Below are 26354 nucleotides of genomic sequence, written 5' to 3'. Positions count from 1 at the left end.
ATGTGTGGTGACGGAACTTCAATATTCTTGAAAACCATCATTTTTGCAACTGTTTCTGCAAAAGTCAGTACAGACAGCCTGACACTGTGTAGCCACTTGCCTTGACATGAAGTGGTTCGATACTGACTCAGTGTTTTCTTTTTTGGCTCAAGTCCTCAGTTTATTTTTAACCGATTCATCCTCCTTGATGGATCACTCTGTGTCTTGCCTCTCAAATCAAGTGTGACTTTCCCAGGTGCTTAACGATGAATATAAAGAAGCTCTCAGCTTCTCAATAGAGCACAAACTTCTCTGCCACAGTAATGTCATGATTAAAAGAGGGGGACAAAATATTGGTTCAGAAAATAAACATATACAACAGTTTGTTGGAAATCAAAAATCCACAGAAAACTACTGTGTTCTTTCTTTAAGCCTAGTGTGTTGACATTTCAAAATACTCAGTGATTCAAAAATATATAGTGCAGAACCCCATAATTTCCAACAACCTTTAAGCTACCTACTGGCTGAAAAATCACACACTGAAAATATCAGAGCAGTTATGCTCAGCTATGTTTTCCTTAGGCATTCATAAAACTACATTATAGAATGATAACTTATGATGCAGTGACAGGCCTTGATAACTGCATGCTGCATTAATGTACTAAAAGGACAGTGTGTTATCAAGAACTGAATCATTCCTGCAGACGTGTGTACCTCCTTTTTCAAAGTCAGTGGGTAGAACGACAGTAGTCAAAGAAACAGTGTACAAAGGCTACAAAAGTACCTTATTTATTTTGTAAATTTACAGCACATGCTACATGACAACATGGTTCAGACAAAGTTATGCTACAGTCAACAGTAGATGGTTTTGCTCTGCATATTAAGATAAGAACTTAATTTTCACATAAGTTTTAACCTGCTAAACAATAGTTAGTTGTGGTATGAAACTGGAGCTGCAGACACAAGCTGGTGTTAAACCTGCATTGCTGGCCAAACAGAGGAAACTAAGAAATTTGGAAGATGCATTCTCCCTTAGAATATATTTACTAAAGTACTGTCAACTGTATGCATCTCTGACATGTGGCGGTTCTTTTAGTGTAACCAAAATCTACATCAACTTGCAGCATAACTTGCAGCAAATTCTCGGCCTAACAGTCCATTAATGATCCATTTAATTAAAAATATATAAAGGGGTGTGGCTTTTCTATGTGTAAAATTAAGACCATTAGGGAAGGCAATTAAAATTTAGGATGTAAAGAACCTTGCAGGTAAACATTCTTAGAAACCATGATAATATTCAAGTCATCAGGTTACATTCCGACTGTCCAGATTGAGTTCTGCTGCTCAGTGGCTGACAGACTTGTGGGGTGCAATCAGATGCTATGATTTCCTTCATATATATGACTTTGTTTTTAATCAGACCATCTTCTGCCTTTCCTCATGTTTTCAGCAGTCTCTTAATTCTCCATAGCATCCAAAACAGGTCACAAAAGCTAAGGGTGGCGTATATGAATTTCTCACATCACACTGACTTAAAGTGCTTAGATAAATGAGTGAAAATCAGTAATTTATTCTGACAGCTACTTCCTATAACAGTCATTTTTTTACTTTTGTTCAAAATGCAAAACTTGCCCTGTTGTCCTTACGCATACAGCCACTGACGCACTGCCGGCTTTTATCCTTGATGTCAAAATGACATAAAAGGGCAATAAACAGTAACAGGTGCACAAAAGTTCGACAGCAAAGAAAATCAGTGTAATTCTGTTATAAAAGGCTAAACAAGTCCTTTAACTCACTGCAAATTAAACCTTTTAAAATCATACTGTAATGACAACTCCTGCTCTCCACAGCAGGACTTGAACCTTCTGTGCCTCCAAAAGTTTGAGTCAGTTTATGTTTTATGATCATGGCATCTATTAGCCAAACATGGCATCTGTTAGTCCATATTTCATGAACTTCAGTAACACAAAAGAGTATGAGGCCAAACCAGATCATATCTTTGTCACTGTCCACTCTATTCCGCACCTAATATGGTACAAAAAGCTTTCCATCTTAGGCAGACAAGGAGAGGAAAAGGGTAAAGGGCCCCATTTCTCCAGGAAATGCAAAGGTAAAACATAGTACCTAATATGGTTAACATTGCTGCCTCACAGCAAGAGGTTCTCCAGTTTGATCCTTGGCTGGGGTGCCTTCTGTGTGGATTCTGCATGTCCTCCATGTGGCCACGTGGGTTTCCTCCGGGTGCTCCGGTTTCCTTCCATATCCCAAAGACATGCTGTAGGTGGATTGGATGCTCTAAATTGGCCCTAGGTGTGAGTGTGTGCATGTGTGTGCCTTCTGTGAAAGGCTGGGCGCCGGACTGGCAACTCAACACCATAAAACTCCACTGCCAATCATGAGCAGACAGATGATCTGCTGCGGTGACCCCTAACCGGGAAAAGCCAAAAGAAGAAGAAGAGTCCGTGCATACTGTTTGCTTTTTCCTTGCAGACCACAATCATATGTGTGATAGATAATCCTAATCTCCAGACACCTCTGCTGAATGAAAAAAGGATTCATTTTTACTTTACAAGTCAGTTTTCAGGTTCCCCATCTATTTTGTTTGTTGGTTATTCAAAGCTGATCTTCATCAACCCAGAATGTTTTTCTCTGCTCCTCAAAAATCTTCTCTTTGATAATTTTGACAAGCTCTTCTATGCTACCCCATGCCTCTACTTCAACCAAACTATACAGGCAAGGCAGTGTTTCTAGTTCCTTTTCATTTTGCCGGCAAACTTTCAGAAACTCCTCCTCTGTGTCAGGTTTCTTAAGGACTTTCCTGAAATTGACAGAAAAAAAGGATTTAAAGACTTGTATGTAACATTGCTTTATAGATAGTCATTCTAGCTTTCATTACTCTAACTGTAAATAATGGGTCTACCTTATTTTAATATTTTGTTTCTTCTCATACCGGTGTTTTAACCCATGCAAAGCACACCAATATATAATTTCTTTCTGGTGTCATTTACTAGAAAGCGTTGTTATATTATGGATCAAAGTTTGAGCAGCTGATTGGCTTGCTCATTTTGACAAACAGTACCATACAAGCCTTTACATATAGTCACATTTACTCTTTATATATATATATATATATATATATATATATATATATATATATATATATATATATATATATCTATATATCTATATAAATATATATCTATATCTATATCTATATATATATATATATATATATATATCTATATCTATATATATATATATATATAAATGGGTTCACTTCAAAATCCTGAAACTCAAAATCCCGAACTCAAATTGCCGAAAACTCATAATACTGAATCTCATAATACCAAAAAACATACAGGACACCAACACTGATGTGTGATTGTGCAGACGTTCGGGTTAGGGCGCGGGTCAGGTAAGTGTGCGATTGTGATGGTCGTTAGGGTTAGGGGGGTTAAGTGAGTTAGGGTTAGGGTGCGGGTGAGGTGAGTGTGCAATAGTGATAGAATTTGGGGTTAAGGGCGGGTTAAGTGAGTTAGGGTTAGGGTGCGGGTGAGGTGAATGTGCGATAGTGACAGACCTTAGGGTTAGGGTCTGGGTTAAGGTAAGTGGATAGATAGTAGTGTATGTGCAGTGTAGTGTAGCTGCAATACAGTCAGTGTTGGTGTCCTGTATGTTTTTCAGTATTATGAGATTCAGTATTATGAGTTTTCAGTATTTTGAGCTTTCAGGATTTTGAGTTCGGGATTTTGAGATTCAGGATTTTGAGCTTTTGGGATTATGAAGTGAACCCATATATATATATATATATATATATATATATATATATATATATATATATATATATATACTATTGATATGGAAGCAGCAAACCATTATTATATTATTTGCAAAGAAACAATGTTGCTTGGGAACAGGAATTTTAATTCTGAATCCTCTTCTTCTGACAACATGTCTTCTGTGAAAAGCAATAACTTTACTAGGTGGGTTAAGAATGAAAAGAAGCGCGTCGGGCTGATAAAGAAAATGACGTGCTGTAATAGCCACAAGATCACTATTCTCTGTTAACTAGGAAAGTTTACAAGTGTCCCTTTTTAGAATGATCTTGGAATGCTGTTTGGTTAAGTGACCTGCTCAGATTCACACAGTAGGCCAGGGTTGGTGAAAGGAATCAAACCTTGCACCCTGGCTAGAGGTAGTAGCTTATTCATAGCTCAGATCCTTAATCCAGTCTGCTACGTACCAGACTACTCTAGTACTATGAGCATCCAAATCCATACATGCATTTAAATGCACCATGAGTGTCATGTGTGCTCAATTTTTGAGTTGAAAAAGTGTCTGCAACTGAATCTGCTATCAGAAGCATATTATAAACGCAGTTACATTTATAAGGCAAAACCTATATTTGATCTCCCCCTTCAGGAAGCCATAAAGACACACCAGAAGCTAGGTGGCCTCTGCAGAGTAAACCACAACCTTACTGACTCCGCTAGACAAAACATGGCCACTTCTTTTTATTCCCCCCACCTTATTATACTCCTCTCCTATCCTAACCAATCTCAACTCCACTCTAGCAGCCAGATTAGAACAATAGTACTATAAAGTAGTCAGATTTGAAACTAACCAAAAACCGCTAAATCACTTACAAATGCCTTCTACCAGCACCTACAGGACTGCATGGATCAGGCAATCCCAAACAAAACTAAGACTCTCTGTACCAAAGACAAGCGTCCAGTCTGGTGGACCCCAGCCATAAACAAGCTCTACAACAAAAGGAGGAAGCTACTACAAGATAGAGCAAAATCCTTGAAAGGTAAGACACCTTTGATCATTATAAGTAAAAAACTAAGAGCTCTCATAAAATCATCCAAGGCTAATTTTGAGAGAAAAATCGCCAAGGACACAAAAGACAATCATAAAGCCTTCTTTAGCTATGTTAGAAACCTAGGAGGAAACTCCCAGATATGCTCAGAATTAGTCCAAAATGATGTGAAGATTACTGAACCTACACACATTGCCAACATACTGGCTGACAGGTTTAGTGCAAACTTCTCCCCCCCCTCCCCTCCCCAAGGAGGGATATCTAAACCAGAGGATTGTATCCCCCAAACATCTCCAACGCCCAGGTGAGAACTGCTCTCCAAGGCAAAAAACACAGCATCCATGGGACCGGATGGTGTCCCCGGCTGTGTGCTCCACGAACTCAATGAGGAATTAAACCCACAGTTAGGACAGCTGTTTAATCTTAGCATCACCTCAGGATACGTACCCAAGGAGTGGCGCACGGTGACTGTGGTCCCACTTCACAAGGGCGGTGCCTCCACCGACCCTGGAAATTACCGTCCCATTAGCTTGACAAGCCTTATCTGCAAAGCCATGGAGAGGATCATAATGGAACTCATAAATAAAGACATAGGGAACTTACAGACCTCGGATCCAACCCAGTTTGGCTTTGTCAAAGGCAGATCATGCCTTTTAAACTTGGTTGACTTTTTCGAAACAGTCACCAAGGCCATTGATGAGGGAAAGGCAGTCCATACAGCCTACCTCGACCTGGCAAAGGCCTTCGACACAATACCCCGCTCAGGTATCATCGAAAAACTCATCAGCTTGAATGTAAACCCATACATCATAAGATGGGTTGCAAACTGGCTAAGTGACAGAACCCACAGGGTCAGAGTTGCTGGAGCCATGTCAGACTCAAAGCCTGTCACAAGTGGTGTAACACAGGGCTCAGTCCTGGGTCCACTCTTGTTCGGCATCTACTTTTCTGAAGTACAAGCAAACACAGGAGGGTTATGGCTAACAAAGTTTGCAGATGCCTGCAAACTGGGTGCCATAGTCGAAAACACTTCTGACACAGATATCCTTCAGAAGGGCCTCACAGAAACGGATAACTGGTGCCAGAGCCATGGCCTAAAGTTAAACGCCAAGAAATGCATAGTCATACCCTTCGGGAAAAACAAGGTCACCCCTAGCTATCATATAGGTGGCAATCCACTGAGCACAGAAGAAGTCATCAGGGACCTGGGGACCCAGGTTGACACTAGCCTTTCGTTTGACACTCATGTTGCTAAAGTAGTCAGGAAAACCTTCTACATTGCCCACCTGATCATGAAGGGATTCACATCTAGATCAAGGGAGGTCATCGTCCCCCTGTACTCATCACTCATTAGACCTATGATTGAGTACAATGCCCCATTCGGAATGTATCGGACCCGACACCTGCATCAGCTGGAAAGGCCCCAAAAGTTCCTCACCAAGAGGATAAAGGGTCTCAAAAATATGTCTTATGCTGCCCGACTGAAAGAACTCCAGCTCTATTCAGTCTCATACCGCTTGCTCAGAGGTGACCTGTGCCTGACGTATAAGGCCATGTCAAACCCAGATTTGATGAATATGCTTCACCTCAAAAAATCTAGATCCCTCAGAACCACAAGGGCGGGAGACTTAAACCTTGACACGGTTATTAATAGAACGTGCTGGAGGGACAGATTCATCACCCAGAGACTCCCTATGCTGTGGAACAAAATCCCGGTACATGTGAGGCACAGCACCTCACTGGCCTTGTTCAAGAGGAATCTTGACCAATGGATCGCAGATATACCCCAGGGATTACTTCAGTGCCACTGCTTGACAGAGGCACAGCAAAATAATAGGCATAGTTTTATTCAAACTAAAGGGGTGGCGAATGCCACATATCTATGGGCTAGGCTTATAAATGCCCTAGGGCAGATAGCCTAGTATCAACCTATGAACCTATGAACATGGATCACATCACTGCCTCCCTCTAAAACAACTAAACTGGCTGAAACTCAATAACTCTCTTATATGCTCACAATTAATTACAACCTTCGAACTTCTGCAGAACCTGAAAAATTTGCAACTCTTCACTCCATAGCTCAACCATAGACTAGTAAAATACCTCTACACTCTACTGACAAATCGTTGCTCTCCATAGCTAAACGTAACAATAACGTATGACACTCCCTGTATTCTCTCTGCATTACTAATAGCTGGAATTCCATTCCTCCTAAGAATAGTCTGCAACCTGACAGGCTTTAAATGCCAACTGAAGCAACACCTGATAGGTAAATGGCTCTGCACCTATACCACCCCTGGTTAAAGTGGTATGAATATAACTATATCAATTTCCACCATAACTCACTGCTGCACAAACCTTAATGTACTATTATCACAACTCTGCCCTCCTCTATCATCTCATCTCATCTCCTTTATCTTCCTTGGGTTTCTCTCCTCCTTCAGTTCTTTGAGCAACTGGCATTGTCTCTCTTTTTAGACAAAATCAGTATGCTGCATCTCCTAACTTAGCCAAACCAATTCTGGATAATTTAAAAGTACCACTGCTCAATGCTAGAATTTTTAACAAGCAATTACCCTGCCCCAAAAGCCTTCCTATCAATAGAAAATATACATATATGTGTAATCACTGAAATACAGTTCAAGTGTTCTGACAATATACACAGTCTACTAGGTTTTCATGTCCACCACACATTTATCCCTGCCACTGGGGGCACTTCAGCTATAGGAAATGGTGCATTTACACCCTTCCAAAATTCCTTCATACCTATTATCACATGTCAATATAATGTTGCTGAGCTCCTCACATCTAAGTGACCATTGGTAAGAATCCCTAACATATCCTTTCAAACTACGTATCCCTTTTATGGCTCCCACTACCCACAAGACATATCTAAATAAGTCTGATTCTTTTACTGTACCACCTAGTACTATTAATTTGGGTTTGGCATAATGGTTAAGGTCTTCATCTCATAGACACAAGGTACAAGATTGGATTCTGATCTCAAGATAGTGGACAGGCTTAAAATGACCCTTCAGATCAGTTAGGGTAATATTTAATTTAAGGAGGTTAGCTTAGTGGTTAAGGTGTTTACCTCACAAATGGAAGATAAAGGATACGAGTCTCGTTTTTGAAAGATAAATTGGCTAGGCTTAAAAACAGTCCTCAAAAGCAGCTAATTAGCCTAGTACTAACCTGTGAATTCAACTACCCATCCATACCTCTCAACTCTACAGATTTTCACAAAATGTCCAGATTTTTCCTCATATTCTTGGCAGGTTACTTGTAAAATTGTGGTTTACCGGCAAATCATTGCAAAATCTTTATGGAGTGAAGTCAGAAAATAATGACAGACATTTGCAATTCAGACTTCATGTACTTCAGAAAATTAATGCTAATGCAAAACCTGTTATTCTATCAACTTTCTAAGTTTGTAAGAGCAATATTTTAAAATTGTACCTATTTTTGGACCTTTGTCCCCCCATTATTTATGGCTCTGTCCAGATTTCTTACTCTAAGATGTTGAGAGCTGTGTACTCATCCTTAAGGTGGAATATGTATACCACTGCTAACAAACATGCACAACATTTCTTAGATTCCTTAAATAAATAATCGACAAATCATGTGATAGACAGCTGTGTACCCACCCTTAAGGTGGAAGATGTATACCACTGCTAACAAACATGCACAACATTTCCTAGACTCCTTAAATAAATAATAAACAAATCATGTGATAAAACTCCTAACCTTCAAACATGCTAAATGCTTCAGTCTCTTTCCCTTTAAGTAAACTTTTAAATTCTCTTTGTCATTCTATCCTGAAAGCTGACATGCTTCAGTTTAACTGCCACAGGTACTCCTTCAAGTCAAGTTCATCTTAGGCATCTATCCGTCCATTAAAGTTCTTGACATAATCGATGAAACAGAAAATACATGTAATTCTTATTTTTATTCATTTTACTGTTCCCAGAACTTACAGGAACAAATATGCTTAGACAGAGCATTGCTCTAATCAAGTACTTCCACTGCATGAAGGTGTTTGATATAATTCTTGGAGAGGCCTGCAACCTTGAACTTAGGTTTTAACTGCAGCCCAATGCAGGAATGGATAAAGAGAGTATTTGTAATGTGCACAACCTTAAATATACTAGGCTGGATTTGTAAAGTTCACCATAAAGTGTACACTATGTGTACAAATAGCACGACCATTGAGGAAGGGCTGTTGTTGAATTCAGAAAGTGTACACAATAGCATGCACTTGGTGGCAACCTTTATGAATATGGTTGACTGCTTTTGTTCATTTAAAGAGTCATAGCAATGGCGTTTTCATTTCAGTTATGGCTATATTAAAGAAGACATTTTTTGTTTTTGTTTTATAACTGCTATTACCTGTGGTTTTTTTTATACTTATGGGCAGTTGGCCATGGACTTGCCATATACCTTGCAATGCCTCTTTTGATAAATGCAGGAGATTTTGGGCTGCTGGTTCCCAGTGACGTTATTACTATTGTTTCACTGAGATATTTTGCTGCTGGTTTATACTACCTACCAACAATATATATATTTGGTTACTGCTGTCTGACAAATTCCCTTGTGATCCCAACCATGGAGATCTTGCTGAAATTGCTTGTTGAATCTAAAGCAGAGACTGACCAAAAGCAACTACAATTACAGAAACAATTAGCTGGCAGATAGGTTCAGTGAGAACCCCCCCCCCCCCCCCCAATGAACCTATCTGCCAGCAGGTTAGCGATATCACCAGGTTCAGTATATGTTGTGCCATTTACAACAAGTTCAGTGCAAATCTTGGATTTACCCTTGAGGCTGCAGATGTAGCCAAAGAAATAATTGTGGTTACCCTTGGCTAGTGTAGCTAATTTAGATTCGTAGTCAGGCTTGGATATTTTCACCAAGTGTCTAATTTGCTTATTAATTCCAATAAGGGAGTCCTTTGAGTTTGGGGACTGTCTTCTACTGCTTTTAGACAACAATTTCTTTCTCCTGTTATACAGCCTTTTTATAGCAGATGTCTACCAAACAGGCTTGGTCTTATGTGAGTAACTTAGTTTTATCCTACTGAGTACAGCTGAGTCAATGCAACTGTGGAGATGTTTATACAAGGCATTGGAATAACCTTTGGCGTATGTATCCTTGCCATCAGTGAGGATAGGGGCTGTGAAACAAGTAATATCATCTTGTAAGAGATTATAGTTTGCTTTAGAGAAATTATTTCTCCAGCTGGAGGAAGATCAGACACAATTGCTACTTCTATTGTGACTGACTTGTGGTCAGTCATCAGTAGAGATGACTGTACACTTGGGGTGGTGCAATGATCATCAGATCCAGGATGTTTGAACCCCTAGTAGGGGTGTCTACTAACTGGTCCAGGGTGTTGGAGTTAAAGTTCGAGAATCTCTGGGTGAGCAGATTGATACAGGTGTAGTTAGACCAATCTATTGATGGGTAGTTGAAGTATCCCAAAATCAGGGTGTTTCCTGGTATACTGAGGGACTCCAGAAGGTCCAGGTAGGCATGTGGTGTCCTGGTTCATGAAGGGGAGTCCTATAACTGGCTATAGTATGAAAAGGAGTTCTACCTACGGAGAGTTGTACATGGAGAAGTTCAAGGGACGCATTCAGATGTACCAATCTGGAGGAGAATTTGTCTTTAATAAAAGTAGATACACCTCTTCCTTTGGATTCCCCGCTCTTGGCTAATGGTCTGAGCGAGTGGAAGATATAACCTGGTATAGCTGGGGTGCTTCCTGCAGCCTTGAACCAGGTTTCTGTAACAGCACAGACTTCAGCATCCTCCAGGATGAGGGCAACTTCCAACGATTGTAGTTTTAGTTTGAGACTCCTAGCATTTAGCAGAATGACCCTCATGTTGGTTTTTGAGGAAAATTTTACACTGCAAATTTTGTACTTGTACATTGCCTAAAAATGGCACAATGGGTGAGGCAAGATCCTCTGCCAGAAGCCGAAGACTTAGCAGTGACAGGTGGAGACCATCTCTGGCAAAGTATCGAGGTCTATCAAGCATGTCACCCCAGACAGATAGGAGGGTTCCCCTTAGAATGACACCAGATATTAAGCCAATTATTGAAGTCACTCTTCTTTTGCTTGTATCATCCTGGGTGAGGGTACAATGCTGCTTAAGGCAAGGGACATACCTGCCTGGGACACATAATCTGACAGCTCAGTCATGTCTTTCTTCATGTAGTTCAGATAGGTTCTATGACAAAGTCATAACAGTTCTTGCTGGTGAAAGACTTGAGTGTGTATGTGTCTGATGTTCTGGATCCTGGCACCAGAGAGGCAGCTAAATGTGACCTTCTCCTTGTCCAACCTGGTGAGTGGCACATCAGTGTGTCTCATGACAGAGTCACCTATGACTAGTACATTTGGCTTTGTGTTACACCTTAATGGCTTACCTGGTGAGACACTGGCATTTGTGTTTTTATGTATACTGTGTTTATCTGCATGTGAGCAATGTGAGGTGTGCTTGAGTATGGGAGGTCTCTGTGCTTTGGATATGTTTTTAGACAGGACTTCCACATATGTGGGGTTATGTGTTGGTTTCATGGCGGGTGCAGGTGGTGGAATGTGAGTGCTGACAACCTCCTTGGGGTCAGGTATACTGACTGGTGACTGAGAAAGCATTGATTCTATGTTTTTATGTAGATGCACATCTTGCATGTTGAGTTTGAGTACCATAAATGAAGTTGATTGTCAGTGTGTATATGAGGCAATTGCTACATTGCCTCAGGATGCCTAATTCATCCAGGTGGGCTGGAGAAATGGTGGGATATTGTCCATCCATAGTGATAGGTAAGAGGTGCGGTTGGTAACAGAGACTGACCTGAAACAGCCTGATGGGGTTCTTGTGCTAGGGTAATCCACTAGTACTGAGGAAAAGATCTAGAGAGGGTGGCTTAGAGGCTTTACTGTTCTGTAGACTGAAAGAGTCCCTGCTGGAAAACACACTACAGCTACGGAAAAATTTACTGTTCCTATACCTGGCAAACAGTAACCAGATCTGCACAATGACCCACGCAAATGAGGGGCTTTTAAAATAAATTAAAAAAAACATACTGGTAGACAAAATAACCAATCAAAAGCTCAGGAGAGCCGTAGACCAATGAGCTTCAACAGATACAAACAGAACTAGATACAGCAGGATCTGTGGCTAGTCTATGCTACACAGTACAAGTACCCAGACCACAGGAATAAATATAGTCATTGAAAACAGCAACAATTACAGTTAAAATGCAGAAATAAACAGCAAAAACAGTGATAACAGTTAGCAAGTGCACAGATACAATAAATAACGGTTTTATCTTTTGTTGTAAGCCTTGGATGGCTCAGATACAGGTAGCTGAGTACAGGATGGTTGCCTACTACAGTGGAGCTCTGTTAAAATGAGCACAAAACTGCACACATGCAGGGCTTTTACAATGAAAAAACCTTACTGGCGGGCATTAATAACTAATCAACAGCTCAGAACAGAGCCCTAGACCAACAAGCTTCAACAGATGGGTCTCTAGCCACACAACTCCTGCCACAATGGTGCAGAGAGCTCTCTCCAGAAAAAGTTTGCTGGGAATTAGTGCTCAATTCCAATACATGCAGAACTAGACAAAGCAGGATCTGTGGCTAGTCTATGCTGCACAGTACAAGTGCCCAGAACACAGGAATAAAAGCATTCATTGGAAACAGGCAAAATTACAGTTAAAATGCAGAAATTCGATGTATGGAAGCACCCTGTCCAAGGGGGCAGCACACAGTCCAGCTTGAAGAGTTGCAAAAGAGGAGAGGCAACTCCAGTGAGGACATGCAGGCCACTCTGAAGGACCAGTAACTTGTCTTGACCCTGTCAGCCCTGGCAATGTGCCTACAGCACACTGTATATATTTACTATGGATAGGTGGTAGTCCAAGCACAGTCAGTGCAGTTTGAGCCTGTAAGGTCTCCCTTCTATGCTCTCCACAATCTTACACAACAGTAATTTAGAGCTGTACAAATTAATAAATATTTCTGCAGTTGTTCAGCTGCATTGGTCTAATTGGTTCATTTGCCAAATCTCAGCATTGGGGTTATACTACACTGTTCTGAAGTCATGAAATCTAAGGAACATCACTAAGAATCTTTTTACATTTTAGAATTCTGAAAAGCACATCTATGAAGGCAAAGCGTAGTGCTGTTTTGTCACATATTCTTAAAAAAAAATGAGAAGTCTGAAACTGCAGTTCCTGTTATAACCTTTTAGCACCTGATGTACTTGCTTATCCTGTTAGAGTTCTTCATTTCTTAATTTCACTTTTGTAAACTTGACAAAAATGATACACAGACAAACCAGTTTAAGATGCATCTTGAATAACAGATTATGCCCATGAGAAAGCTGACAATTTTCAGAGTACACACTTATGAGCAGGCACACACAGAAGTGAATAAGGTACATAGGAACATTATAGATAAAGAGCTGGCAAACTGTCGTTAAAATGATGCCTTTGCACAATATTGCATTTCACAATGCTATACTCATTACCTGAATTTCCTGTTGTTCCTCTCACAGACCTTGACAAAAATTATTATTGGGTACAATTCTCTTTTGATTAGATCCCTGACACATGCGAGTCCAGTTTCAAGTAAACAGTGCTTACTCTGTAAAGGTAGAAGACAAAAAAATTAGACTGAAAGGTTTGGTCAAAATTCTTAATGAAAAGCACTAGTTTATATTGGAGTTATCCTGTGATTCATGCTTGCGTACGTTCATACATTTTCTGTTTGCAAGGCATACTATAATGTTTTAAGACTATATATATATATATATATAAAAATATATATATTTTTTTGACAAACAAAACTTACACTCTATTAGGACCATCTGTTCTTGCTAGTAAATAATTTACTAAATGTTGTGAAATGTCATAGGACCACTCTCCACTAATTTATTGTTTCTGACTCTAACAACCATGTAGTAAGAATTCTCATAACTTCCTCCACTTTCTAATGAGTCTTTCCTCTAAACAATTACATTATTTACTTGAATAATATCCAATAGCAATTAATATCTGGGTCTCATGACACCAATACTTCTGCAAGTGGATGGTATAAACAGGAGAATTAAGGACAGAAGTACATGAATGTCAAAGAAAGATAAGCCCTTCTCTTGTAAAAGACACAGGTCATGTCATTGTATTTATTTATTTATTTATTATTTATTAGCATTTGTTTACCAGGAAAGTCCACTAGGCCAGTTAGAACCCATTTTCAGTGGAGGCCCGGGGAGAAATGCTCCACAAGTCAAAATAGTTTGACAATATATAATAACAGAAACAGTTAGTAAAACAGAGATATAATACAAATATGCAGTAGAATACATTGAATAAGAGATTATACAATGCAGAGAAATAAGAATAAAGTACATGTAGTAGATTAAACAGTACAATTCAAATACAATTCATGCTTTTTTGAAAGTATAGGATAATCAATCCTGTGAGGCATGAATTTTGAGATAGAGTTAACATATGGTAGACTTAGGTGAGACTTTTAGTATATGTGGTCATTAATGAATAAGGAAGGATTAGAAGGAAGGAAGAAGTTAAAAAAGGATGAACAAGACTTAATTAGGAGTCAGGTTTTAAGAGGTTAAGAGTTCATGCATGTGCAAAGCCAGAGAGTGATGAGATGTAGTCTGAGAGATTTTTTGGAGACGGAGACATTATTTGTAGTTTTAATAGGTACTGGGAGACCATTTCATTGTTTAGCAATAGAGAAGGAATAAAGCATGTGACCAGCTGGGAGCGACACCATGGATTACAGCCCAATTTATGTTGTCCACCTGTTGGCAATTATATGTGGCAACAGAAGGACCAAGAGATAATCAGGTCAGGGACCTGAATCTTCAAATTTTGAAGTTCTTAAGATAGGCAGCCCTCTATTTTCCACTTGACACACCTCTGTCATATCAATACTTCCAGACAGTGAAGATCGTATCTCTAACAGACAGCAACTGAATGAAAGAAATAGTGCTACAGTCCCCGATCCCACAGCAACGAGGGGAAATTACTATTACTGCCCAACCCACCAACAACTATTTGCCTAAGTGGATAAATGTAATTGTGATTTCACTCCCTGTAACCAGTTGTCTTTTAGAATATGCATACCATAATGTTGTTTCTTACTCAGCAGTGGCTGCATGTTTCATCTTGAAAGCTGTTGGCCGAATTTGTTGTCTGCTATTTTGGATCTTTGTATTCTAAGCATAAAGGCAGCTAAGATGGAGAGAAGGGGCGTCCACCCTAAACACAGGGTGTTAGGGGTACAATTGAGAGAACTACTAATCAGTAATGCAGTACGTTACCTGGCATTCTTTTCCATACTGGCATGTGGTATTTAGAAACGCTGGAAATGAAATAAATGACTGGTTTTGTAGTTAAGACTACGGCATATGAGGTTAGGAACTCTCACCAAATCAGAAAATTGACTTTTTTTTACTCTTCAAGCTTCAACAGATAAGGGGTCTGGGGAATAGAACCACTTGCTAGATGAGACAGCTACAGCTCTTATTTTAAACTCTGCCTTTTGGGTAATATGGAATCTCGTGACCAGCTTATTGGTTTATTACTCATGTCGTGAAGAATGCTGAAATTTGGTGTTGTAAGCCATTGGTGCATCATCAAAAACTGCAGAATTACAATAAGCAAAACTGAAAAAATTTTGGTTGCAAATTATGCAGTTAAGACCATTCTGAATGGGGTGTGTTAATACTTTTTTATTTAATACTATGATCACCACTGTATTTTTACTAAACATTATAAATATTACTGATTTTACTGGTTATATGTTACCATAGCTGCAATTTTGTACTGAAGTGAATTTTAGGGTAGTACTAATGCCTTTCCTCCTGAGTAGCAGCATGATTTATTTATTACTATATCATTTATTTTTTATCTATAACTATATGTATACACTCCACAAATACATGCAACTGAAATCTACCTACTTGTGATATAGGTTCTTTTAGTGGCTTAGAAAACAATACTGTAGATCTGGGCTATTCGCTGGAATACATTGTGTTGTAAGACTGAGGGCTGTTTCTGGCTCTAGCAGTCAGCCTTACCTGGCTCTGAACCCCCCCCCCCCCCGCAATTGGGACAGTCTTGTACATTTCAGAAATTGAGTATAGAATAAAAGGAATACATTTGTTTGTACTGAGCTTTGTGCTATATTGCTGGTTTCTGATGACTGCTGTTTGTATTGATTTTGGTATTTTATTTTTGTGCCTCGACAGTTCTTTGTCATCTAGAGTTTCTGTTTTTATTAGATTCTTTTTGATTTGGTTGTTTTGGTTTGCATTCACATGGAGGCCCTATTTATGGGTTTTATATATGACTGTGACCTCCTTTCTGACTTTCACTTGTTTTATCTTGACCTCTGGACCCTGGAATCTCTTTGTGATGCATGAACCTAGGGCTATCCAGAACAAATAGGACTTGGGTAGGTGCAGGCTCCAGTTCTGATAAAATCCAAGTTGAGTATTGGGGAAAAAAACAGCTAAACTGAGTGGTGATTTTTTAATAAACTTGTGTGGCTATTTTCTGGAGCTTAATTTGGAACCTAAGATTGTGTGCAGCCTGTGGTTATGAGGTACAAGTCAGTCTTCACTAACCTGAACTTCACATGTCATGTTGGGCCAATAATCTCTTCAGTGCCACAGAGTAAATCATCATTGTAACTGGGGTAACCTGGTTTACTGAAATGGTACACCTGGCATTGCTAGATGATCTGAGTCTAGAATTTATGACCTACCACCATAAAACTAACCTGACTAGAAAGTGTTAGTTAATGGCAAGTCAATGCAAACCAAACCACACATTGTTTAAGATGTGCTTCAGCATTATCTGGATTCTACCACAGAGATATGGATGGATAAAAGCTTCAGTCCACATCTCGAGGTCTCTGTCTTCTAAGGTTTCCATGTTATTCATTGTCCTAAGCAGAGTTTAAACAGATTCTGGAGTTGAAGTAGCAATTTGGTTTTGTTCTGCTTTGGATTTGCTCCATGTTGAAGCTGGAGTGACTAACTCTTTTCAGCATGTCATGGGGGCTGGAGTAAATTGTACTTTCTTCCTGGTTTATTGTCTACAAGTTACTTTTCTTCTACAAGATTTCCCAGATATCCTCCTCGACCTAATTCACAGGTCCCTAATGTGGTTCATTCTTGGGAACATGTATGGTGGGTGTTCCTTCTTCTATTGGCACACCAACCAGCTGGCCAGATACACACATCCCCCTCTCTTCTGCCCCAGCTCTTTATTAGAAGAAAAACAAAAAGGTCCATTCCTTGTACTGGCAGGGTAGCCATATATACAAAAAATGTGTATTGGTTGCACTGGCGCTCCATCCAGGTAGCCAGGTACACCACCCTCCTGCCCTAACTCTTCAATAGAAGAGGGGGAAAAAAGTCCTAGATTAGGTACCTGGGGCTCTTGAAATGCAGGAGCCAATCAGGTCCCATCTCTTCATCCTGCCCCAATACTCCATTAATTAAAAAAAAAATGAAAGAAAGAAATCTTTTATCCCCAAAACTAGTTTGTAGTTGCTACAATTTATACCCATCACAGATTGCTACAGCACTCATTTTCTACAAAAGCAAACTTAGCAGTTGCTCCACTCAGGCCACACACACTGAGTACTACAGCACTCTAATTTTATGAAAAAGAAAAAATCTTTTAAACTGTACTAAACTACTTGCTACAGATTATACCACACACGCAGCACCCCGCAACACTTTGTGCCTGGCGAAGTTACCCCTATAACCCTTCCCTAGCTACACCACTTCTTCCAGGTGGCTGACAGGCTGTACAGCTCAGCCTATCATGCTAGATGGACTGCTTTTTCTCCAGAACAGCACAAGGAAAGCTGCATAGTTCTTCACTGATAAGATTACTAAGATAAAGTTGTTCAGGTGTGGAAAGTCCAATTTATGTAGGGCTGTACTTCGCTGTGTGCATTTTTATAAGGCCATATTGATAGTTTCTTCTGTGCAATCTAAATATTGCATTTTGGTCCTGGTTCCTACATGACTAGTAGCACCTACCTTGATTCCATGAGCCCAGTTATTTCACATATCATGATATCTTTAACACAGACATTGGTTACCCCTCTTCTCAAAAAAAAAAAAAAAAATGACAAATCCAAATGGCCTAGAGAGTTACTGTCTTGTATCCAAAATCCTATTTATTGGGAAGGTTATTAGGTAGGCTGTGTACATACAGATGTATTCATAACTAACATCACACAGCCTCTTAGATGCTTCTCACCCCAGTTTTAGATTTAGACGCAGTACTGACACTGCCCTGGTATATTCTGTAAACAACCCCTGTATGGCACGAGATCTATAAATGTATTTACTGTTGGTCCTGCTTGTTTTTTCAGTTGTATCTGATTCAAGGGATCTTGGGTTCTTATTAGCTATATGGAACATTACTGTGGCTTCACAGTTAGACTGCTGGAGTTGCTTTATTCATACCTTTCCAGTCATACCCTAAGCAAGGTATCTGAGTTTTATTTTCAAGGTGTTTCCCTCTGCAGTTCAGTGTGCCCCAAGGGCAATATCTTGTTTCCCTATTCTTCTTCACAGTAATATATATATATATATATATATATATATATATATATATATATATATATATATATATATATATATATATATATATATATATATATATATATGGGCCCACTTCAAAATACTGACTTTCAAAATCCCTAAATTCAAAATACTGAGACCAAAATTTCTAAAGCTCAAAATACTGAAACTCAAATTATCGAAAAAAAAAACACAGTAGAGAAACACAACTATATTGCAGCAAAACTACATAGAGAAACATATTACTCTTCTGCAAGTATAGGCAGGGGGGGGCAAAGCCCATCTGCACCCCCCACACCACCTGCTACTTAAATATATCAACTCTCAGATTATACAATACCGAATATGTAAAACCATGAAATTCAAAATCGCGAAAGTTACACAACCACACAACACACACACACCTTCCCCCCACAACCAAACAATGCATCCTACACTAGACATAGGCAGGGAGGCAAGCCCCCCTGCACCCCCCCACATCCCCCTAGTTTATTATTCTGACTCTGAGATCACACAAACAGACACACAAGGCAAACTCATGCCCACACATTACAGTCCCTCACACACACACTACAGTCACAACACACACTTACACACACTACACCCCTCACAAACACACTTACACACACATACTTACCTGAACCACAACACCAGAAGCGCTAACGCAAAATCCCTTAACATCGGGATGTTGCATTTCGTGCTTCTGGCGTTTCGGTAATGCAGGGTTTGGGTCATCTGGTCTCGATATCTTCAGCGTCGGGATTTTGAGCATTCGGTAATCCATAGTGATCCCATATATATATATATATATATATATATATATATATATGTGTGTGTGTGTGTGTGTGTGTGTGTGTGTATGTGTGTGCGCGCGCGCTTTTTCTTAGGGAAAAAAATATGACCAGTCTTATGTTGATGTTATATAGAGGTATACCTCTCCATCCCTCAGGATCAAGTGCCAGACTTTACTATTCTTTGGGTTTGCTGCTTGGATTCGACTGCTCACTGGCTGAAGATTAAATATGTAAAGTACAACCTGCCAAAGACTGTAGCCTTGATGCTTAATGCCACTGTTTGTGTGTTTCACATCTTCCTCTGATTTTACTCTTGGTAACATACAGGCTGGGTCTTCCATACTTGAGTTTCTAAGACTCTTGGCTTTGCATCCCTGGTCATCAGGGGAGGGGCTGCTGACTGTTCTATAGACTAAACTATAAACATCAGGTCATTTCTGTTTCTTATTTAGCCGCAATCCTGTAGAGCCTCCTACCTTCCGTAGTGGTGAGTGAACATGAGAGCTGTTTTCAGGTCTGTCAAGTTCCATCCTTTCAGGGACATATACTTGGACCATTGAATAGGAGTCTTTAAATGGATGAATTTCTGATTTTGATGCAATGCATGTATGTTTTGCATTGTTCCCACATTACTGCATTGATCTGATTTACTGTTACCTGTTTGCTACTTATTACGTTTTGTTCAGAATGCTTAGACTTACCTTTCAAGTATCCAAACATTTTAATAGATAAATATAAACATAAATGCTGTATTCCCTGCATTGTAGGGAGTCCCTCTCAAATAATATATGGCATGATCCCAGTTATTATCGTTAGGGGTAATATATAATTATTGACTGTGGGATGGGTAAGGCCAATGTATAACCAAATGGGAGAGGTTATTTTAAGCACAATAAGGGAAACTGGCCATGCTTAAAATGACCTACAAGGGCCTAGTACTTCCCATGAAGCTATAAAAATCAATTAAATAAAAATAGGACTAATTCATCTTTGTGCAGTCAGGTAAAAACTCTAATCTCCTCATGGGTAGCTTATTCTAAATCAGAACTATACAGGATGAGCAGAAATGTAAAGAAGAAAGCCGACCATTTACATATTATCTCTCTGTGTGTCTGAAAAAGAGCTCCATGAAAACCATATAAAGTTATAAAGAGGTAATGCAAGCATCTCAGCATATTAAGTCACTTACTTTCTAATTTTATCGCAATTCTCTGTGTTCAAAAAGGTTTTAAAAGTTAAGAACAAAACAAAACTCCTCTAAAACAAAAATAATGCTTTTTGGCACTAGCAAGTCTCACTGATAACTCCAGGTCTCTAGAAATACTTGATCTTAATAACACTACTTAAAATGCCACTTCATTCATATGCCTAGAGGTTTGTTTGGACTCTTTCCTAACTTTCAAACTCCACCTGGGCGACACATACAAAAACTCTCCTATTCTGAGCTATTAGCTTCTTCTCTTTTCTATCCAGACCCTGTAGAAATTCCATAGGTAAAGATAACTTACTGGCTAAGCTAGAATATTGTCTCCTGCTAATTGCTGCAGTTTCTGAAAGAAATGTATCCACAATTTGGTCCATTTCAAATGGCATTTGAGAGTCATTACTGTCTCCCCATGAAATGAACACCTCTACAAAACCATTGAGGAAAGCTAACTGGCTACCTATGAGACAACATCCTGACTTTCTACTTGCCTCTCAAGTATTTAAACTGATCATGAATGATACCAACCCTCCACTAGTTCCAGATTATTCAGAGATGTATCAACATATAACCTTAGACATCCTAACCACTCATGTCCTCTCCTCCACAAAACTAGGCTTTGCTGCGTAGAGCATACTTTCTCAGCTCTTGTTCTCATACTGTGGGAATCTATTCCTTCTTTTCTTAAAGATCAATCCTTTTAACCCATTTTCTCTTCACAAACAAAAGCACATTTCAACTGCTTTGTCTCTGGTCATATACCTTAACCTCTACATTCTGTTATTCAGTCTACATACCTTGCTCTGACTCTATTTTTCATTGCACTTGTTTCAGTTTGCCATTTCTGATGCCACTCTCTAAATAACGTGTATATATTGTCTTTTTTCAGTCACTCTCTATATAAAGTTTTTATCTATTAGCCTTTATACCATCAAGACCAGGAATCAGTATACGTTTTGCACAAAAAAAAGTAAATAAGCAATAATCCACAGCCAGGAACACTGGAGAAACTTGTTCTATTGATTGGGTGCTTTCATCCCCCAAATTAAAGGGATTTCTTCAGCATATTACATGCTAGTTGCAGACCTCATTTAAAAACAATAGCATAATTACTAATTTCATCAGGAGTTTAATGGAGTGTGATTTGGGTTACAATTTTATATATTCCAAAGGCAGTATATTCCAACAAAAAAACGGGTATAACCCTGGGGGTCAGCATGTGCCCCCAAGTCTGCCAATATAGTTATGGCTTATTGGGAGCACCTTTTTGTTTTTAAATCGGGATAAGATGCACAGAATTTGCCCTGGAACAAACTGTTCAAACCCCAAAAAGAGAAACAAACATACTAGATCTGGTCCTCACTAACATGACAAACAGATGCATCACCACAACTGCTGGACCATGATTAGTTAGATCTGACCACAAATCAGTTGCCATCAAACTGGCAATAACACCAGAACTCACAAAGGGTGAAGTCATCCTAAAAAGCTTCACCAAGGCAAACTATACCCTCCTAGGGGAAGGTATAAATGCATTCCAAGCCCCACCCCCAGCTGTAAGTGGTAACTACACCAAAGCTTAGACTCAAGCCCTGGTGCAATCACTTGTATAAGTGTATAGACTCAGCTGTTCCAGAGAGAATCAAAGCCAGAGTACAAACAGACTGCCCTGGTGGACATCCATCATCAACAAACTTTACAACAAATGCAAAAAGTTGCTGTCTAAAAAAAAAACTAAGGCAGGACCCCAGCAATGGAAAAGCACCCTCCTCAGCCTCAACAGGCAAGTAAGACAACATATAAAATCCTCTAAGGGTAACTTTGAGAAAAAACTTAGCAATCACAGCCAAGGATAACTATAAGGCCTTTTACAGCTATGTACGTAGCCTAAAAGGTAGGACCCAAGCATGTGTCGAACAAGTGACTAAAATTATCACACGCACTGACCCCACAGAGATAGCAAACCTGCTAGCAGACAGATTTGGTGAAAATTTCACTCGCTTATCCCCCTCCAAACTTACCACAAACCTTGCCCCTAACCCCCACCTCCCACCCTACCTATCCAAACAGCAGATCATTAAAGCCTTGTCTAATGCAAAAAACACATCCACTATGGGATCAGATGGCATCCCAGGCTGTCTTCTAAACAAACTAAAACATGAGCTAGCATTTCCATTAAGTACCCTGTTCAATCACAGCATAACCATTGGCTTTGTTCCTGCGGAATGGAGAACAGCAACAGTTATTCCCTTCCACAAAGGTGGCCTAGCAACAGACCCAGGGAATTACAGACCCATAAGTCTGCCCAGCCTTATCTGTAAAGTCATAGGAATGGATCATCATGGACCTCATAAATAAAGACACAGGTGACCTCCAAACCCTGAATCTGACTCAATTTGGCTTCGTCAAGGGCAGATCCTGCCTTTTAAACCTGGTGGATTTCTTTGAAAATATGACCAGGGCCATTCATGAGGGCAAATCTGTGCACACAGTATACCTCGACAAGGCAAAGGCCTTTGACACAATCCCACACTCGGGCATTACAGATAAACTTAGCAAACTGAATGTAAACCCCTTTGTTGTAAGATGGGATGTCAACTAGTCACAAACAGGTCACACACTATCAAAGTGGGTGACTCCACATCAACCAGCAGACTTGTCACCAGCGGGGTGCCACAAGTGTCAGTACTGTGCCCCCTACTGTTTGGTATATACTTCTCAGAAGTTCAAGCCAAAAGTAAGGGGCTGTGGCTGACCAAGTTTGTAGAAGACTGCAAACTGGGTGCAATTAGTGAATCCCCGTTGATGTCAGCATACTTCAGGAGGGTCTTACACAGACCAATGATTGATGTCTTAGTCATGGTCTCAAACTGAATGCAAAGAAATTAATGCATCATCATTCCCTTCGGTAAAAAAAAAAATGTCCCTTCACACTATCAAATTAACAACAATACCCTATGTACCTACGAAGTGGTAAGTGATCTGGGATCACAACTAGACTGTAACATTAACCTTGATCACCATGTGTCTACTGTAGTAAGGAAGGCTTTCTATGTAGCACACTTGATTAGCAAAGGTATTGCTTCTAGAGCAAAGGAGGAGGTTATGATCCCTGTATACTTGTCACTAATCAGGCCCATAATTGAGTATAATGCCCCTTTCAGCATATCTATGGTACTACATTGCGATGAAACAGCTAGGCTTGAAATGACCTCCGGGTCAACAGCCTAGTAATCTCCTATGGTCCAATGAATACTATTAATATTTGCAGTCATCTAACAATATCAGTAATGCAGCAGCTAATGACAAGAAATAGCTGAACTACTCTTATGTAATTGCAATGCATGCAATAATACTCAAACATACTCAAAACAACTCTCACTTTAACATCACGGCAAAAGACAACACCTCTATATACCCAACTGAATAACATCACGGCAAAAGACAACACCTCTATATACCCAACTGAACACACCAAATTGCTAGGAGTGGAAATAGACAATAAACTAAAATTTGACATTCACATATCCATGACTATAAAAAAAGTCCACAAAAAACTAGGAGCGTTATACAGAAATAAGCAATTTCTCACCAAAGCAGCAAAGATTTCAATAGCAAATTCCCACCTCATCTCCACCCTACTTTATGCCTCTCCAATATATACCAACCTAAGGCAATGTAATCTAAACAAGCTTAGAGACCTGCTACAACAAAATCGCCAAATTCGCCACAGGGGCATCCTGCCATAGTCACCACCGTCTCTCACTTGCTGAAATGGGCTGGCTTGAACTCCCTTACCTCCTTCAGTGGTATCCACTCTCACTCACCCACAAACTAGTAAACCATCCACTAAATGTCCCATCCCTCCAGAATCTACTCCAACCCTATCGCACCACCAGACCACTAAGATCCAGCAGCAAAAATCACTTGCAGATCACTAAAGCCAATAACTCTGCTGGTGAGGCACTATTCTCTTGTGCCATAGCCAAATTATGGAACTCACTCCCACCCACAATTACCTCCATACCATCATGCACCCACTTCAAAACTTTACTAAAAGCAACTAAAACATGCTGGCTATGCCCTTGCAACTCCCACTCTAATATCATCCACCCCATCCAACCATTACCTTTCTTTCCACTCCACTAACTACCTTGATTATAGCAAGCTCAGATGCTCATAAGCCAGTACTTATTATACAGCACAAACTTCTTCTTCTTGTAACATTTGTTAATGTCTGGTATGCACTTCACAGATAAAGATTCTAGTTGTCTACTGATGTACTATGTTCTTCATCTGTAAATATGTTGTAAGTAATTGCTATGTAAATTGTTATTCACTATGTAATCCAATGTATATACTGTCTGTTTATTTTAACTGTGGAGCTTTTTTCCCCGGGCCTCCACTGAAAATGGACCTACGTCCAGTCGGACACTCCCGGTCAACAAATTTAAATAAATAAATAAATAAATAAATTACAGAGGCTAGAGGACGAACTGCCATAAAATAACAATCCAATCTAATCCCTTTAATAAAACTTCTGCTTTTCTTTATTAACATTCTGTTACACCAATTGTTGCACTTAAATCTTTATCTCTCTCTAATAACTATGTTCTCCACTCTCTTCCTCATTATATAAGCCCCATGCAACAATCACTGTAACTTACTGCTCAGCAAACTGTAAGCTTTCCCAGTACATTACACCTGTATTACAGATTTCAAGATACAGTTAATTTAGCTCTGTATGTAATTCTGGCTATGTTTTCCCTGTTAATAGAGTGTTTTTATGCCACCTTGTCGAGTCTGCAGGTGGGTCTCAATTTGACTTCTCTAGCACTCAGACTCACTCCACTCCCCTACCCTACCCCCAGTTCCCACCCACTTCCCTTACTCTACACTTCCACTCGTTTACCTTTACCCCAATAAAACTCACAGCCAGTCTTACCCCTTCCCATAATACACCAACCTACCAATATATAAGTGCTACTACATCCCATCCGTTTCTTCTGATATATCCTATACTCCCTTGATAGTAGCCATTGCTGTCTCAGTACAACCAGCCCTACTCTCCCTAAATAATATCTACTTTTCATTACTTGCCAACACTCTAGCACAATCAATATAAAAAAATGCTCCTAACAGACTCGACTACTCTGTCTCCTTGTCATTCTAACCTCATTCACCAATTATTCTATCTCCCCTATAAATATTAATATGATTCCAACCAACCCACACATAAACCATCAACACCTACCCTGCCTCTTTGTCTATAAAAGCAAACCATTTCTGATCTCTTTAACTATTAATATCATAAAGCAAAGTACCCAAATTTACAAATACATATACTTAACAAACCAAAACATAACTGGCCACACTCTATCGTCTACAAAATGTCCATTCAGATAATCAGCGGAGATGCTCACCTTAACCCAAATCCCATCAATCAGCAAATGGCCCATTCTGACAATATAACAAATAACTACGCAATTCATGCTTCTCAACCAAGTACAGAAACAAAACTTACAGTATTAAACGTAAGTATAAGAAGCATGTGCAATAAAATCAAAGGTATCCCACATACCCTCCTGATATAGTCTTGGCCACTGAAACACTGTTAGCAAAAGAAATATCTGATGATAAAATCACACCTTCTGGATTTAATATACTCAGGTGTGACAGACAAAGCAACAAGTGTGCGGGCTGAGTCGCAATTATCTATAAAATCTCCTTTAGCATAACCGTTTTCTCAGGGGCAATACCTATATTCAACAATGAGAAACTCCTGATATCACTCCCTGAAGTCAATAATAGGAAAACAGTATGTATCACAGCCATGTATATAACCCCGCCAACAACATGATACTACAAAAATATTTTATTGATATCCCATCACATAAACTAT

At 39.5% G+C, this 26354-nt stretch overlaps 1 protein-coding gene across 2 annotated transcripts in view; it reads right to left on the bottom strand.

Annotated features, from left to right (window-relative positions):
• Positions 1-2341: 2341 nt before the first annotated feature.
• Positions 2342-26354, bottom strand: part of CARD11 (caspase recruitment domain family member 11) — a 2459919-nt gene continuing 2435906 nt past the window's right edge. For both annotated transcript variants that reach the window (XM_044089102.1, XM_044089103.1), the window contains 2 exons: positions 13349-13464; positions 2342-2797 (listed from right to left, as the gene is read on the bottom strand). In XM_044089102.1, coding sequence (XP_043945037.1) covers positions 2593-2797; positions 13349-13464 — 321 coding nt within the window. In that variant the 3' untranslated portion in view covers positions 2342-2592. The remainder of the gene's footprint in view (positions 2798-13348; positions 13465-26354) is intronic.

Source organism: Protopterus annectens, chromosome 12.part0 (assembly GCF_019279795.1).
Source record: "Protopterus annectens isolate FY-2018-M chromosome 12.part0, PAN1.0, whole genome shotgun sequence".
Lineage (NCBI taxonomy): Eukaryota > Metazoa > Chordata > Ceratodontiformes > Protopteridae > Protopterus > Protopterus annectens.
Note: the sequence above shows the minus strand (reverse complement) of the source record. Positions and strands in the feature narration are given on the sequence as shown.